Below are 19,352 nucleotides of genomic sequence, written 5' to 3' on the forward strand. Positions count from 1 at the left end.
CTCTTGATAAATTATACACAAATTATAAATGTATATATTAATATATTATGATATAAACCTAAACATAATTTAATATATCTAGTATCTACATTCTACATATTGTATTTATTATATATTAAAGCGATAGATTTTGGTTCTGCTTATAACTACCTATACAAATCTACTTTATCGATGTATTTATTTTATTATATTATTATAAATAGAAGTAAACCGAGTTCAACGCATGGTTGGGCAAAATATTATCTAGATTCTAGATTTTAGATAATTATTCGAATAAATATCGAACTTCAATGTAATTACCTTTGCCTTCCATGAGCAACTCTTGACCATGGGAACCAACAAGGGTCTTCGACAAAAACGGAGCAAAATCAACCATTATTTCTCGTAAAAGTGGGCAAACGGAACCCAGTGCTGCTTCCAATTTGTGTGTAAGAGACGCCTCTCTGTTGGGCAAATGCGTTTGATGAGGCAGGTTGACATTTTTTAATCCAAAGTCCTCAACGCTATGTCCAGGATTTTGCATGTTCACGTTTTGTGTGACTGATGTCGGGACATTTACTACAGATATTTCACTGAGAGGTTTATCACCACGTATATCTGCGAACAAATACAGAAACAAAACTGTTAACCGTGTAAGTATTAGATGATATAGCTATAGGTACCCATGTTAGTCACTTAATATTATCTGTGATAATATTTTTAGTGTGTGGGTAACTTAAAACGTACATATACATAGAAATTAAGCCTTTTAGAAACTACTTATTATTTATAACAGTACAATAATTATAAAATGTTATTTTGAATTATTATATAGTATTTTTTTTTTTTTGTATTTCATTATTAATTGTAAGCAATACAATTTTTTATTAAAATTCGGTAGGTAATATATTTTTTTTGGAACAATAAAGTTAAAAACAAAATAATTATATGTAAACTGTATTACATTTATTTAGTGAAGTACCAACCTTTATTTATTGACAATTTAAAAAGAAGCTTATACATGTTGACTTTTAAATACAATTCTGTTAGTTTTCATGAAATTAAATATTTATAATTGTAGTATGATAAATAATAAGTAGTTTATAAAAAACCTAACTGTTCTTAGCTGTCTGCAATATCTTTGAAAAAAAAATCTAAATTAAATTATATTTTGATTAGTTCAGTAGTTCTCACTATTATTTTAATGTATTTGTAAATTTAATAAATATAATATAATAGTTTATAAATTATAAATTAATAATATTCTATCTAACCTCTATGTATTCTTCCATCATCTTCATTGTTAGACTGAGAGTCCTCATTAAGATTTACATCGGTCCAAGCTTCTTCATTATGAGCAGATGCTATGGTGCTTGCTTTGACATCAGTATCATTGCTTTCAGCATCACTACATGCTGCTGAGCTTGTAGATGCTAATTCTTCAGAGCATGTACTCTAAATAAGCATTAAAAAGTATGATTCTTAGTTATTATATGTTTATACATTTTTTTTTAAATTTTCAAACAGTACAATTGTATTATACCGAAGACCTGGATGACCAGTTAAACAAAATAAACATAAGCATTTGTGCGCTAAACAAACTAAAATATAAACAACACGTTTTAATCAACAGTGTTAAGTACCTATAATAATATGTATAATGCATAATTTTTCAATCATTGCTTTTGTGCATATTAAAACCTAATTTTTGTGTTACAAAAAACGGTGTTTTATGGATTGGCACTCTAAGCCAGTACCTTTTTTGGAGCCAATATAGATTTGTTATTTAAGACTTTACGGCGATAGCGTAAATTATAATTGTTGAACGATGATACTGGTGGTACTCTGAGCAGTTGCTACACAAATGAACATAAAACAACACAATAGAACAATATTCCACATTCTTGACGACAATTTAGACGCAATTGATAAACTTTATAATTTATAACCAATAAGTACTAACACAAAATACAGCCCCTAAGTAAACATGTACGTACTTTTTTAAATATTGTAAATAATTATAGCATTTAATTTCATGGAAAATAACATCTTATCAACCACAAATGTATTGGCGTTGAGAATTAATAAATTACAGTAAGCAAAATCAACAAAAATAAGTACCTATTATACATTTTTTGAAATATAAATAACATTCATAATAGATGTAATGTTTCAAATTCAATGACTCGTATATTGTACTACATTTTTCAAATAAAACTTATTAAATAGGTACTATAAATGTAAGAGGGTATTCTCTTATAATTAATACCATATAAATGTAATATTGTTAATGAATGCCAATGAAAAATTGTAATAAAAACTAATTTACCTTGTTGCACGGTATAGTTGGCACTTGTGAAGTATGATTTAAATTGTCCATTGATGTCATCATCATATTATAGTCTTCCTCGTCTGCTGAAACAAATTTGTATGCTATTCATAATAATAATGTAAATTTTCATAGACATTTTAATTGACATGCCATCTATTTCTAATGCCAGTTAAACAAACCAAACGAACTGAATTTTTTTAATTAATTGGACATTTTGGAAATTAAACACGCATACTACCCTACTGTAAAAATGTAAATTGATTCCATGCATGTCAAACACAACTAGTAGTTAAATAAATATGTAACATAAATATTGTATTATGAATTGTATTGAATAATCAATAAAATTGAAAATATTAGTTTATTAAAACCCATTATGATATAAAAAATAAAGTCAATGAACTGAGCATAGAAATTAATATGAATATATTTGATATGCTTATAGATAATAAAAGAGTAGTTAATATGCAGTTTTTTATTATTAAATATTAACTATTATTTATTTTTATTAACATGTTTGAACAATGTTAAGTATAAAATAAAATATAAACACATTATTTTTTTGTCAGTACATTTTCAATAGTACAATGCATATAGAGATTAGGTATACAACGGACACATACTAAATTTATATATTATAAAGGTTGAATCAGTCTTATCAAATTCTGTAATTAATATTAATAAATATATACAATTCTATACATATTGGGAACATTTTAAATAAATAACAATATTTTAGGCACCAATAAAAATTTAACTGCGGGGCAGTGAGCCAAATATTAATGAATGAAGATAAATACTAGCTACACTAAAAATAAATAAAAAAGTTGAGCGTGGAGCTTTCTATTTAATTTTTTTTTTCATTTACAAGCATAACACAGTGCTATCTAAGGCCAAATCAAAAATTGGACAAGGATATATAAAAAAAAAAAAAAACATTTGGTAGAACATAATCTGACCTTGTTGTCCTAACGAGGGCGCAGCGTAATGTGACATAATGTTGCGGTGGCCGAAGTTATGGGGCATTTGTGGATCTATTGAGTGAGACGGAGGTAGGAATTGAGGATATACATGATGGGACCATTGAGGAAACAACGGTCTTGTACCATGACAATCTGGGCACAATAAGAATTCAATTAAAATTCCAATTCAAATCAATGGGACACAACATTTAAGTGCCACTAAACTATTCTTAATGGTGTGTGAAAGGTAACGAAGTAAAATTAATATTATGAATTATTATTGGGTAAATATATTACTTGGCGGACTTTCTGATCGGGTTGGATTATTGTTTGGTTGAGCGTTCCCATGTATTTGTAATAATGATGTTGGTGGTTCCAATATGTCTCTATACTTGGATACCATCAGCACAGACACAAAATAAACAATAGCCAATGATAGAAACTGCGCTTGCTTAGTTTCTTCCTAATTTCAAGGATAAAACAAAAAATGTTCCATAAACTGTATCATTAAATATAATAGAAACGTTTACCACATCTCTATAGATAACTGCACGCAAACGATTAATATCCATTTCTTGTAATAGTTTTTCTGGATCACGTATAGGATTTGTGGAGCCATCAATTAAACTCTAAAACATTAACATATTAAAATCTCAGTAATTGCACTATAATAATAATTACCTTAGGTGATGATTGACCAGCTCGGATAAGTGACTGCAAATGTAACTGTTTAGGATTACTCGGTTGTGAAGGTAAGACCAACAGGCGACTACGTTCTTTGCATTCTAAACAGTTACGCACAGCATTTGTGCAAACTAATCGCAGACATTGTCGTAGTATTCCACCACTTGACATATTCTTTTCCGTTTCTAGTTCAGAGAAATTCAGAGAACTAGCAAATACTAAAACATCAGCCATGTTGACTAATCTTTGTAGTAAAGACGCGGCAACTTCGACTGTCATTCCTTGAGTAGGTTCCATAATATCTAACTCACTCTGAAATTGTTATAGAATTAATAAAATGTCATCTCAAACATAAGATTAAATATTTTCCTTTACATTAGGCGATGTGGCGGATGCAAGTAATGGTAATAGTCCACCGCAAGCTATGATCAAGTTATCCGACAACTGTGAGATCAAATGTACAGTATTGACAACAAAAATTGCATTCTCAGCTCCATTAACAAAGTCCAAAACAGATTTGGTTGAATGGCTATAAATAATAAATACATTTAAGGAATTATAGGTTAAAATGGTTTCAATAAAATAATTTGTTACCCTCTCCAAACTTGAATGTTAGATTCAAGTGAATACAGTACATCAGATAGTAATCTTTGATGAATATAAGACCATTTGAATTCTGGAATTCTAAAAGGAGGTCTGGATGGGCCTGGATTAAACATTGGTCTTGTATCTATATTTGGAGCTACTGGTTTTTTCTCAGTCTTTATATTTTTTTTGTCTTCAACTCCATTTTCCGAAGTAGATTCTAAAATTAAAATAATGTTAAAATTATGCTTATACCAGACCACAAGTGTTTTAAATTATTATTAATGCTATTACAATTAAATTATATTATTACCTGATGTTTCTAGACACTTATTTTCCATAATAATTTCCGTAACATTATCAGTCATTGGTATAGATTCAGTTTCTACATTTTCTAAAATTTAAAAATACATAACTATTATAATTTTAATGTATTAGTGTATAATATTATTTAATTCAATAATTCTACAGTAAACTATAGATATTATATAAATATCTGTTGTGGATACTAATTTGACCGCCGCCATATTATTTTTCAATAAGACCCAGTAAAAAACTTTCTTTTTTTTAATTATTAATTATAGTGTTACAATATATATATATATTTGTTTTTAAATTGTAAAAATCAAATTAGTTTTCTAAATACAAATACATAGTACAACAACAACTTGGAAGTTAATAACAAGATTCTTTTGAAAAAAAATGTATATATAAATCATCTAATTACCTAGACTGTATTTGTAAACATAATTAATTAATAAATATATAAATAATAATTGAAAGACTGGGATAAATAACATGTTAGATTAGGTATTTAATTTTTAAACATTTAGTTAGCAACCTATCAGATGAAAGCTAAGAAGCCAAGATATTTGGATAATAAACATAATTTTTTTTAGTACTAGTTTTTCAATACCTTATAAATACTATTGATGAACAACTATCATAATTATACCTGATTTGTTGCTCTCGTCTTCTGTATACTCATTCTCGGTTTTATTAGAGTTTTCAATAGTTTTATCATTTTCTAAATTAATTTTGTCTTCTTCTATTATATTAACATGTTCCATTACTTTATTTATATTTTCATCTATGGTATGGTTAGTTTCATTTGTGTTAACAACATTTTCTTCTATTTTATCAATAATTTCTTCAATATTATTTATTTTTTCTTCTAATTTATTAACATTTTCTTCTACTTTGTTAACATTATCTGCTGTAGTACTAATATTTTCTTCTAATTTTTCAACATTTCCCTCTTCTATTTGTTGTTTTATAATTTCCATTTCATTATTGGATTCTATGGACGGATTTAATTGAGACATAACATCATCATTAATAATGCTGATATGATCATTTACATTCAAATTGATTTTTTCCAATTTTTTTTTTGGTGTATCATTAAGTTCATTTGGTGTTAAATATGCCTCTGAGCAATCACTATCAACAGTGTCGCATGTCTGAACTGTTATCACAGATATTGGTTGAGCAACAACATTTTGTTCACTATTATTTTCTATACCATTTACATTAACTTCATGCTGTAAACATTCTGAATTTACAATTGTTTCACTATCACTGCTATTACTAATACTGTCTTGATTTAGAACATTGCCATTCATTTTTTCTTTAACACTTTCATTGGATCCTGAATCAATCATTATTGGAGTATCAATATTTTCTTTTTTGGTAATATTATCTTTGAGATCTTCACTTAGGAGAGCATTTAACCTATTTTGTAATTTAATATCTTTTGATACTATGTCATCACCATTAGATACTACGTGGTTTTCAATTATGTCCTCAAAATTATGTTCAAGGCTATCATGATCAACTTGTAAAACTTCACCATTCACTTGTAAATATTTTTCTGTTGAAGAATTATCTAGTTGAACAGTATTTTTGGCAGCAGCATCAACTATTTTAATTTCGTCTGGAATAATTAATTTTATGTTTTCATTTTCAACTACTTTTGATGTAATTACATCATTAACTTGTTCAATAATATTGATTTCATTATTTTTATTCAAATCTAAAACATCTTGTTTGCTCTCTATAGTAGGTACTGATTCATCAATTGTTGTTTCTTTAAGTGATTCTAAATCTTTATTTTCATTTTCTTTGGACACATCATCAAATTTATTTTCAATTTCTTTTAATATTTCTTCACTTGTTTTTACAATTTCTATTGAGGAGCTTAATTCATTACTCTGAGTTTGGGTTCTTAATGCATTACTCTCTTTCTCGCTATTTATAAAAGTTTCTTTTTTTGTGGTGTCACTTAAAATCAACGATTCTTGATCTTCAATTTCACTTTCTCTTGATGCATTTTCAGAATTTGTTGGAAATTCTTGTTCATCTTTTTCTTTGCATTCTGTAAGTGCTGAAGCATCTTTCACAGGTGTACTAATAGTAGATTCCTGGAATAAAAAATTGAAAAATTAAAATTAAAATAATTAAAATAAATAATTAAGCATACTGGAGTTTCAGATGGAGAATGATTTATGGGAGGTGCAGGAGGTTGGTTTTCCCAACCAGATATAGTACTAATTGGACGCTGCTGACGTAGACGTGGGTCTGTAATGTTGTCACTACGTTGGCGCTCATAGTGTTCATACATTAAAGCAAACTGAAGTTTAAACTCTTCAAAGGATACCTGTAATTATAATATTATATTTTAGTTAATGGTTTTGAATTTTTTTAGTTTTGATACAATTATAAAAAAACATCAAATATCAAAACTACCTTTGAATGTACTATTGCCAAAGTGTCGACCCACACTCGCCAACCACCATATTCATGTTTGATAGCATGATGAAGTAACATAGTGAATAAATTATAGACCATATCGGACACTTTTTGCTCTTCACACGTTCTTGGATGAATATATGCCATTGCTATCAGCCATTCCTTATATAAACATGACATTGATTTAATTACATTCAATTGAAATATTCTGATTTCAGTAACTTACTTGCCAAACAGACATTTGCAATACTGTACGTCTATTCTCACGATTATTACTACAAAGTATTGTCATGTCAGATAAAAACAGTTTTTTTACTTCCAATAATTGCTCGGATGGTTTTGCTTGACGAATTAGAGTAGCTACTACCTTGAGAATCACTAAAATAAACATTATAAACATTGTATTATTTCATTAATGAAGAATGTAAAGAGAATAATTCATTATTAAGTCCATGTGTTTAAAAAAAAAACTTACTAGGATTTTCTAATCTGCAATTACTATCAGGTTCTGGATGCCTGGTATAAAGTATTTGTTGACTAATCCGTTCTGTTAATATCTAAATGAATAAAATAAATAAATAACATAATATATAAAGTTGACTTATAATACATTATAATATCATAATGTTTTGAATGACTGAACTGTTTTGTTAATGAATATATTTTTATTTACTAATTTAAAACAGTAATTAGGTTTAATGTCAAATTATAAACCCTTGCTCTATATTAAGTCATTAATCAATTTATTAAAAGAAATTAACTATATTGTATTTCAGTTAAATACAATATTAAATGTATTTATATTACATACTATTTATTTTTATCTTATTTATACTGTACTTTTACAATAAAAATATGATAATAATAACATAGGTACACATAACATTGCACTTTATTAAAGAACATGAAGCTAGATCATAAACAAAATAAATTACACAACTTTATTTGTATAGTATCAAAGTTGTATTTAATAAATACAATTTTTAAAATGTTAATTAAATGTTTTAATTTTTATAGATAAATTAATGTTACAAATACTATATATACATATATAGACATTTAAAACGGATTAACTATTGCTCGGTTAAAGTTGATACCTAAATTGTATGAAAATAAAAATTAAATAATTCTTAAATAATTCTATAAAGTGTAGTTTTATCCATATCAATATTATAGTGAAACCTCTATTAATGGACATCTCTTAATAGTGGATATTTTTTAATTCCTTGGTAAAAATGCATGTACATAACCACTTAATAGTGGAAGTAGATACTAAAAACCAGTATCATAATTAAACATTACCTCTCATAAATGGACACAATATATGTATATATCGACAATGTTTAAGTAATAAAATTACTATATTTATCTTTTATAAGTAAATTTCACTTTACATTTCATCTTATCCTAATGGTTTTACTATTTGTCTATATGATAAATAAAAATCAAAAAATAAATAATAAGATTAATGGTACTCAATTTGTAAATCCACTGTGAACTATGAAGAGCAGAGAAAAATTATACTAAAAAATATAGCAGATTTTTTTAATTTTACAATTTAAACATTTAACATTTTTATACCCACTTTTTAATACATACACATATATAATAAATAAAAAAGTGGGCAAGTGGGTATCGCTCTGCTGTATAGTAGAGATGGAGAGTAAGTCACTGGTCAGTGATCACTATAATGGATGTGTTAAATTTGAATGCAATGACAAGTATCATTGTATACGAAAAACGATTCTGAACGGAGATCATTTTGTCAGTCAATGATTTTTGCGGTTTTGATATATTTCGTAAACATTTAAACTTTAAATGCTTATGAATAAAAATTGTGACTAACGATTTTTGATTTTTTTTACTACGATAAGTACAACTTATAATAAACCTTGTATTAAATTTTAAAGATTTTTTGGATAGTAAATTTTTTTTTATCGGCATTTTAAGAAGAAAAAAACTTAAAAAAGTCGAAAATTTGAATTGTCTATAAGTAGCTTAAAAAAAGGTCAAAATATTTTGAAAATTTAATTGTAAATAGATATCTATAATATAAATATTTGGTGAAAATTTCAAGTATTTACAACGATTCATTTTTGAGTTATAGTAAAATCAAAAATTGATTTTGTCGAAAAGTGGTTATGCGTAAAAATTCCCGTTTTTACTTTTGACCCCTCAAAATACCAACTAGATGAATTTTCCTTTTCAAAGAGGGGCTTAAGTCAAAAATCGAAGCATTATTACTACTCTAAAAAGTGATGACAGACACAAAAAAAAAAAGTAAATAAAAAAAAAAACACACATCATTGTATAATCAATACATTCATCACTCCGTTCAGAATCTAAAATTAAAATTAATATAAATCATATTATAATAAACAATTAATATATTACTATACAGTAAACAATAATAAATAATACCAATTTGAATGTGTATGTACTTTGTATTTTTTTTGTATTTGCACTTTCCTATAATAGACATTTTGTAATTCCTCGAAAAATTGTCCACTATTATGCAAAGGTTTTCTCAATAGTTGAAAACTCCCTAAAGTGGGCATTTCTTAATTCCCCATGGCTATCTACTATATTCACTACTAGTTTCACTGTATTACTAATATTTATCTTAATTTAACCACCTATATGAAGTATTCAAATTTTTGGTGTATATTTGTATTTTAATAATTAAATCAATTGTATATATTATAAAATCAGTTAAAAAAAAAAATGGTAAAAAATATTGATCCATTACTAAACTTATGGAAATATTCCCTAGGGTCTGATACTCGAACAGTAGACCAGAGCAGTATTTTTATTATATAATTTTCAAAATCATATAAAACTTATAAAGTGAGATGACAAATATAATTCACTAGGGAATATAGTAGAGAAATTTATTCTAAGCAATAAAAACTTTACAACTATGGCAATTGAGTAGGTAAAAAAAAGTATTTATGTAATTTTACATCTACTTCATTATCATAAATTATCAACATTTATTTAAACCTTACTAGTTTGGAATCAAAATGATCACATAAGTAAACATGTCCATAATTCATAAACCAGACAAATTTTATAATAGTTTTATAAATAAATAGTACAATCATGTAAAATAAATAAAAATTTAGCTCATACTAACCTCATAAAGAACATTATAAGTGGGTAGTGTAATAGTTTCTTCATTTAACATTAAACGTTCTGACAGAAGAGTATATAAATTATAAGGACTCATCACATCATATTTCCTTCTAAAATAATAAAACAATATTATTATTATTATTAATCAAAAAATAAGTTTATTTTTAAATAAATAAGTCTTTGCTGAATTCTTTTATATTTTCAAAGAAAAATAATAAAATAATACTGTAAAATTGTTGTATAAAAAAAAAAAAAAACCATTGAATTCAAGTACAAAGTATTTAAAATCTTCATAATATATCAAATATGAAATAAGATATAATTTTTTTAAAAATGGCTCATCTCATTTTTATTGTAATTCATTCACTATGGATTTTCATATTACTTGGCTTTTTACCAACATATTTTGAATTACTTATAGAAAAGGTATATCTATATATTAGTAAATTTTTCTATTTTTCAATGTATAGGTTATGTTAGACATTTATCAACTTTCAGCTAATATTTTTTTTCACAAACTATGTGCACTTTAAACTGATAATAAATAATATTGAATAATGATCATATTTATAAAATGTAAATTTAATGTTTTAATCAAGAAAATTGTATTTTTATGAAACTAAAAACTACAACTTGATTGATTGAAAGAGATATAGATATAGGTTTTAAAAACTAAAATGTCTATTCTTTGATTCCCTATAGAAATGATAATATTTTCAACTCAGTATAAAATGTATAGTAAATATAACTTACTTATGTGTACTGCGGCTCAAGAAGAATCCTAAGAGTTTTAGTGCTTGAAGTCGAATTAGTTGGCTTTCAGATGCCACTAGTTTAAATACACAGCGTACACCATGTTTTACGTCAAAGGCTGGTATCATCGATGCTGGCTGTTCAGACATAAGTGACATAAGGGTTTGAAGAACGTCATGTAGATTTTCATCCTCACAAACTATAAACAAATGTAAAAAATGAAGTAATTTATAATATGAGTTATTTATTTATTTAAAATGTATTCTTACCAGTTGTCAAGTAATTAATAATACTTTGAAGCTCGTCTTCTTTTAAACCTACGCCTAACATCATTAGTTGCTTAAGAAACAACAATATGTAACCTCTAATAATCAATATGTCTTTTTGAGCAGGCCGAGGACCGTCTAGAAAAAAAAAATGAATGTTAATAAACATTTAAAAAAAAAACTGGACCATTTAGGATATTTATTTATTTACCAAGTCCTTTTGGTATGATACCGCTCTTATTCCTTGGATTCACAACCCAGTAGTAGTATTTAAGTGTATGGACAGTTTGAAGTACAGTAGATACGCGTCGTACATTTGAATAAATTTGGGTGTCTGAAAGGAATTCTGTTGCCAGATATGTATAAAGCCTAGTTTGTACATGAGTTGGTGTGTATATCCACAGACCGGGATTGAAAAGTATATGATCGAGGAGCTAATCAAAAATAAGTATAAATTCACATATAAACATGGTTTCATGACATTTTTATTTTTTTTAAGTCACCTGTTTCAGTAGTAACTCGTTGTTGGGTGTAAGACAGGTAACTAGGTGTTTGGTGAGCCGAAGGAATGAACCCAACACTTCGAGCGTTAGATGGTCCCTAGATGACCTTTGTAACATATAACTAATGACTAGAAATCCACGGTTTTGAATCATGTGCTGCTGTACCGTCTGTGAAGTTTCAACCATATCACAAATGAAACCTAATAACTTCCAACTGGAAAAAAAAAAAAATTAAAAACTTAAGTTGACAAATTACATTTTTAAGCTAAATCTCTAGCAGAATTGAATTGTATTGTGTGGCACCTAATTTATTTTATATCATTTTTTTAGGATGTAAACAAAATATATTTTTGATTAAAACCGAATCAGAAACTAATTAAAACCAAACATAATTTTAAAACAAAGATAAAAATTATTCAAAATTATATTTAAATTGAATTGTCATAAAGTTAAAACCAATTTTTAATTAGAATAAAAAAAAAAATGATGATTACTTTTTCATTTTTCATTTTCTTCATAAAGCTAATTTAATATTAAATTTATTGTGTTCATTTAAAAGTGAAATTAATTATATACCATTTAAAATAAAGGTTTAAATATGTAAGCATACCATATAGAAGCATCTTTTTTATCCATAGGTTCAGCAGACAAATCAAGTTGAGCAAATAATGGAAACAGAACCTGTATGCCTCCAACAGAATTTAGAGTACTGTGTATGGAATGGGTAATAACAGCTTTTACATCCTGATAACATATATTAATAATTTTGTTAAAAATAAATAATCTGCCATCTGCTTTATTACACATAACAGTATATTGCATATTTAGTACCTGTAACATGAGTGCATGTGGCGTATGCACAAAATATGATGCATTTCCTTTTGGAGTTGATTGCAAACATAGTTGGCCATCAGTTGCTACAGGATTATACATAAACACTATTGCATTTGACAATTTACCATCATACAAGACCTATAAATAATAAAATTTAATTTTAATGTAACAATATAATTTAATATATATAATATGTGTGTGTGTGTGTGTGTTTTTTTTTAAATTAATCAGTTAATCAGTCTTAAACTGAAGTCCCATACTCACTATTGTATCCCATTTACTTAATTTTATGTAAGTATCAATAAAAAAAAAAACTTTTCTGATTTTTTTATTGTTAGAATAAAAACTAATTAATTTTATCTACTTATAATAATAAACTCAAAGATACCAACTATAAAAGATTATAAAATAAAACAGCTTAAAGTTACCAATAAAAATGTTTATTATACATTATTTAATCTCCAAAGCATCAGTATTTTTTTTTTTTTATCAACTTTAAGGTATAATCAAATTAATGTGGGTAAGTATAATGCAAAAGAAATACATAAATTAAGACAAAATCTAATTGAATAAGTTCATTATTATAATGCAGTGAACTATAATATATATTTTATTATAGTTGCATAAGTGAAACTGTAAATGAAAAAATACACAAACAAGCACATAAAAGTCCCCAAAAATAATAATAATAAAACAATGACAACAATACTGAAATAAATACGCATTACGCAAACACGCTTTTAATAAAACTCTAAAAGCTTACACATTATGTTGACATCATATATATATATATATTACCTATGTTTAGTCTATATTTTAAAATAATGTGTTCTAAATAAATTCTAAATTTATTTAAAAATATTATGTTAAACAAAATATATCTAGATTTAAATATAAAAAAATATATATATTAATAGACTTAGTTATGGAATCACTGGTATGGAGTAATTTATTGTTATTGTTAAATGGGACAAACAATAATATAATATCTCGCTTGCTAATAAAAAAATCCTATAACATTGACTAAAAATTATTTTATTTGGCTTGTGGTTTAATTTTGAAATATATTTTTATAACACTTTATTATAAATCATGAATATTTTATAGTACCTTTGAAAATTTTAGTTACATTAAATCCAAGTTTTTGAAATTCTCATAGTTTATAATATTAAATTTTCAAATTTACTTAAAATATATGAATATAAAGTCTACATAAAAGTTGTGCTTTGAAGTCTCATGAGGAGTATTAGAAATCAATCTTTGCATAATGTTCAGAGTTCATCTATCTATGTAGGTCTTTTTTCTAATAAATAAGTTAGATGGGTCCAAACTTAAAAAAAAAAATGATACAATAGTATACTATAGGTACCTAATATCAAAGAAAAAAGCAACAAAATACCATCCCAAAAGTATGATCAAGCATAATGACAATATCACTTTCAAATAACTTGGTAATAAAAGTTTTAGAATTATAAACCATGATAATTTAAATAATAAAATTTATAAATATTGTATGTATAAATTATAAAATAAAATAAATTGGGAAAATAGTTAAATAAGCCTTTGAATAGGAGAAAGATGTGATTATAAATTACAGAAATGTAAGGTTATGTTTGAAAAAATAATAAGTGATGTTTCACAAAATACTAAAAAAAATTCCTACAAAATAATATAACAGGAATACCAATCCTAATTTTACAACCATATATCACTTGAAGCTAAAAACAAACAACATTAATTAATACAAAGTGCATAATAAAAAAAAAAAAACAAACAAAACAAAATCTTACAGAACTATCGACAGCGTGTTGGGGCATGCGAGAAATATCTGAATTCTGGGTTTGGCTCAAATTCTTAAATTCACTCACCCTTTTGTGATTCTCTGGTAGACTTAAATGGCATTCATTATCAAAACGAAATTGGCACTGAAAATAAATAAGTTTGTATCAATAACATTAAATAAATATTTGAACAAATATAATACAATTGAAAGCTTAGAGTTAAATTAAAATAACTAATGAACTGATCATTACTGTTTTAGTTAAATAAAAGAGTAACATTAATTGATAATAAAGCAAACTAGGTAACTTTATTAAATATTAGTAGTAGATATACCACAATTATTATTATATGTATTAAAATACAAACCTTATTACAAATTAAATGGATATTGGTGCAGTGTTTAAGTTTTGCAAAAGAATATAAAGTAAAGGATAAATAGTTTTAAGAGTAGATAAATAAATGCTTAATTAAAAATAATAAGACTATAAGCCAAGAATAATTTATAATTCTTCTTATTATTAATAAATAAATCTCATTACAAATCAAAATCAAAAGATTAACTCTTATGATTACTTGTATCCAAATCCCAATTATTGATCAACAATTAAAAAAGAAAGTTTTATATTTGTTAGTAGCCTCATTTATTTTGAAAAAAACTATTTCTAAATAATTAAATAATTTGAAACAAAAAGTAAATCCTAAGCTTTTTTATTATTAATAAAGTATTTCCAGAAAAATAAGTTCTTAATTCATTATTAACATTTAAAATACAAGCTAATTGTAAAACTTTAGATACTAACTTTATATCCTGGACCTAATCTATGTATGGCACATATTTGGTGGGTTGTCAACGCTTCGCTAAACAAATAGATGGCTGACATTTGACCGCAAAACACACGGTCTTCGTCCAGTTCCGGCGTTGCTCCAATGTAACATTTATCGAACGGCTGTTTCGCAATAATTACAATACAGTCATTGGTTCATAGACATATCAAATTTAATAAACAAATGACGATGCCGATGCGACTCGCACGTCATTTTCCCTACGTATTCCGGTGTATAATAAACGTACCTCGTTGGCAGACACGAACCAAGCCATTTCTGTACTCGACGCCAGTTGACCGTTCACCACACATTTGATTTCGCTTTTTGTCCATCGGTTGTAAATGTATACAATGGCTATCATGTACCACTGAAATAAAACACATATAGACGGATGTATATTAATTATATATATTTTCCCGTCGGACTACGAATTGTCCGGGTGCAAAAGAGGAATGCGATTATACCTTCCGGGGTTGAAATTCATATTTTACGCAATGTTGGAAACCTTTGCCTTTAATCTTCATGGAAGTCAACACTAAACAATTTCCCACGAAATGGGCTGAGTAGCCGACACCTTTACTAGTTTTGAAACTGAAAATATAGTAAGTATAGACTTTCGTAAAACAGATACCAAACCACATAGCTATAGTTCAATCATTACCAGTATAGATACGGCTTTTCACGTTCAATGTTCACCGAATTGATGGGATCCAGTCGAAACCACGTACAAAACGTAAAACCGTTTTCATATGGCCATTTCGCTAACGGTGGCAGAACAATGGCCTGAGAAATAAAACAAATAAGTTAAAAAAAAAAAAATAATAATAATCGAGACGACGTCGACGTCGATAGTCACGCTGTGGTTAGTTGCCGCTTACCGATCCTTTTTTTCCAGGAAAACTGAAGAAGACATCCGGACCATTCCTTTGCGGCATCTGTCGCAAAACGTTCAAAAGCTTGGTGGAGTGTTTTGGCTGTAAACACACAAGGGAAATCATCAATTTCGACGTTTTCTCCGTAGATATATCGTACATCCACCTTATACATTTGTAAAATCTAGGTGGTTATAAGGTGATATGCGAGTCGTGGAAAATTCGAATTTATTTCCACGACACCTTGTTTATATTTTATTATTTTATTAATGACTTCACAAACACAGATGAAAAATTTTACTGTAATGCGATAATAAATATTATAAGTTTATAGAATGGTTGGTAACAATATAACAATAATAAAACATTACTAATTTTAGCAATTAACGGGTACCTAGCAGACATCATATTATATTTTACACGTCTATAAAATAACCGAATACGATACCTATTTGGGATTTTAGTAGTAATATAGACTATATTAAAAAAAAAAAAAAAAACAAATAATAGCAATAAATTATTAATTTACTGGAAAAAAAATTAAATTAAGTATAGGGAACAAATAAAAAGACCTTTTTTTATAATTATCTATATTATATATTGTATACAATATATATAGGTACATGTACAAATTATTGTGTTAATAAACACATTATAAAAATATAAATGTATAACTCATAAATATACTATAAGTTTAGTGTTTACAAGTTTTTCCGAGCACAAATTTAATAATTATTGATTTGAATATTTTTAAAGTTTACCGGTAAAAAAATACTATACAAAGACGAATACCAGAAACAAATATAATGTATTTAAATGTATGAGAAAGTATTACCATTAAGAAGTTTTTAAGTTTTTAAACGGGCAAACTATAACAGTAATTGTTGATAAACAATTGACTTAGGTATTTTAATTGTAAATACTAACAAAAAATTATAAGTAAAATTAATAACCACCGAAAAGCGCCAACTTTACAATTTTATAATTGCACATAAACATTTTATTTGATTAAAATATTTGTTGAAGCATAACACATCAATACATTAATGTATTCATACCTTTACACTGACAAAAGCTATTATTTCATCAAACTTATTAAACTTACGAATACAATTTTTAACAAAACGTAGGCATGTACTTTTAGGTATATTATATATATTATACAAACATACGTATACGTATTATATTGTGTATAAGACTGAAAATTAGGTACTTACATAAATCAAATTTTTTTCTTAATGTTTTGTACGTTATACGTTCTAACGTTTGAAACCAAAAACTTATATAGTTTTGAAAATATAAAACGTATATATTACGCTATAGCAAGTGGGATATACAGAAACAATAAATTGTGGTGTAAAGTCCTTTAAAACAATCGCTGAGACACGTTTGATTTATAACATGAAGCACAATAGATCCACGAAATATAATTTATATACTTAACGCGTACTTTTTTAAAATTATACATAATGGTATATAAACTAATTATTTCGAGTTGTAAAAGTAGTTAAACAGTTAGTATAGATTATAATACTGTGTGAAATTGTAGTTTTATAACAAAATACACGAACTGAAATGTTAATTGAACACCGTAAATTCTTTCGATACGTTTCGAAAATATACCACAATTAGGTTATAGCCGTTATAGACATAAAATGTATTCATTCGTATACTTTAAATAATTGAATAAAACTTATATATACTAATACATTGTATACATTATACCTGCCGCATTGCGAATTGATAAAACAAATAGTTTTTATAAACATGGTTGATGGCAGGTTAATAAGGTTTGTAAACACAAATTAAAATAGTACTAAGTAGGTAATAAATAAAAATTATTATTTATTTCAAACGTTGTTTCGTTAGTTGAGCTGCATTTAAAAATAAATAATAAGAAAAATAATGAGAGTTGAATACAGTGGAATAATGATATTTCTGAGAAAAAATTATAACTAGATAGGTACATATTATTCGATTAATGAATTCCTCGTTTTTACAATATTAAAGTGAGATTACATTGGCAATGCAATCAAATAATATCAGTTAATAAGAATTACGTAAGCCCGCTACCTATTGGAGCATATATTTCATTGTATTTGTGCAAAACAATTTACCACTAGTGAAACTTATTAGGAGTGATTTACAATGAATAACCATTGAACATTACACGAAACGAACGATACCTATTTTATTGAACTGAATTCTAATGAACTTTTATTAATATTTTAATGCAACATTATATTGTTCTCTTAAGTCTATATTATACCAAAAGTAATAAAGATAAGTAAAGTACAAAATAAATGTACTACTCGGATACTTTTTTTTTCTAAATTATAAATAAAAATATTTTTAATAGTTTAATAAGAATTGTTTACGCACACAATATATATATATTATAATATTATTTATACCAATATATTTTTAATTTTTTTACATTTTACCTAATGTTGAATTTAATTTAAAACATTTATACCTAAATATTATATTAAAAATATCTAAGTAAAACATTTGAATACATCTTTATTGTGTTTTAGAATACTAAAGAACAAATTTAAAAACAATCAAATTCCCAATACACGGATTCTAAAAGATTCTACTTTTAATGAAACTTGCAACTTTTTGAGCATTATTATATTCTACCATAATTATAATTGTTCTGAGTTTTCATTTTTAATTATAATTAATTATAAGTATAATAAATAATATTTATTATGTATAGGTAGGCGTATATAGCGATATTGTGACGGTGAATGGTATATAATGCATTAAATACCACGACAAATGATTGTGCATATAGGTGAAACGGCCAATAAAAGTTCGAAAAATAGTGATCCGTTAAATAACAACAAAAATAGTTTAATATATATATATAAGAGGAATATAGAAGATATAGCTATTAGCTAATAACTAAAACTTATGATGAAAATAACGTAGTAAATGTATTATGTCAAATATTAATTTTTGAAGATGAACAGTTAAAAAATTAAGAATAATTAACGTTACTATCTAATGTTTATATTTAAGAGGACGTCTCACCCACTGTCTTACACACGTATACGATATAATAAATTTTCGTTCACCAGTTTCAA

General features: G+C 26.2%; 1 protein-coding gene across 3 annotated transcripts in view; it reads right to left on the bottom strand.

Moving 5' to 3' along the window:
- The window catches only part of LOC132917474 (neurobeachin), a 225,672-nt gene that overhangs the window by 71,178 nt on the left and 135,142 nt on the right, over positions 1–19,352 (bottom strand). For 2 of the 3 annotated variants that reach the window (XM_060978226.1, XM_060978224.1), the window contains 28 exons: positions 16,267–16,362; positions 16,050–16,171; positions 15,853–15,979; positions 15,636–15,755; positions 15,364–15,510; positions 14,572–14,706; positions 12,779–12,919; positions 12,558–12,691; positions 11,948–12,161; positions 11,656–11,878; positions 11,448–11,582; positions 11,179–11,377; positions 10,427–10,535; positions 7,766–7,847; positions 7,517–7,668; positions 7,288–7,452; positions 7,022–7,198; positions 5,498–6,962; positions 4,856–4,936; positions 4,552–4,762; positions 4,333–4,486; positions 3,955–4,269; positions 3,804–3,902; positions 3,571–3,736; positions 3,271–3,426; positions 2,309–2,391; positions 1,254–1,434; positions 301–597 (listed from right to left, as the gene is read on the bottom strand). In XM_060978226.1, the coding sequence (XP_060834209.1) occupies positions 301–597; positions 1,254–1,434; positions 2,309–2,391; positions 3,271–3,426; positions 3,571–3,736; positions 3,804–3,902; positions 3,955–4,269; positions 4,333–4,486; positions 4,552–4,762; positions 4,856–4,936; positions 5,498–6,962; positions 7,022–7,198; positions 7,288–7,452; positions 7,517–7,668; positions 7,766–7,847; positions 10,427–10,535; positions 11,179–11,377; positions 11,448–11,582; positions 11,656–11,878; positions 11,948–12,161; positions 12,558–12,691; positions 12,779–12,919; positions 14,572–14,706; positions 15,364–15,510; positions 15,636–15,755; positions 15,853–15,979; positions 16,050–16,171; positions 16,267–16,362 (5,686 nt within the window). The remainder of the gene's footprint in view (positions 1–300; positions 598–1,253; positions 1,435–2,308; positions 2,392–3,270; positions 3,427–3,570; positions 3,737–3,803; positions 3,903–3,954; positions 4,270–4,332; positions 4,487–4,551; positions 4,763–4,855; positions 4,937–5,497; positions 6,963–7,021; positions 7,199–7,287; positions 7,453–7,516; positions 7,669–7,765; positions 7,848–10,426; positions 10,536–11,178; positions 11,378–11,447; positions 11,583–11,655; positions 11,879–11,947; positions 12,162–12,557; positions 12,692–12,778; positions 12,920–14,571; positions 14,707–15,363; positions 15,511–15,635; positions 15,756–15,852; positions 15,980–16,049; positions 16,172–16,266; positions 16,363–19,352) is intronic. The other variant, XM_060978225.1, reaches the window with a different exon arrangement.

This window comes from Rhopalosiphum padi, chromosome 1 (assembly GCF_020882245.1).
Source record: "Rhopalosiphum padi isolate XX-2018 chromosome 1, ASM2088224v1, whole genome shotgun sequence".
In the NCBI taxonomy this organism is placed as follows: Eukaryota; Metazoa; Arthropoda; class Insecta; order Hemiptera; family Aphididae; genus Rhopalosiphum; species Rhopalosiphum padi.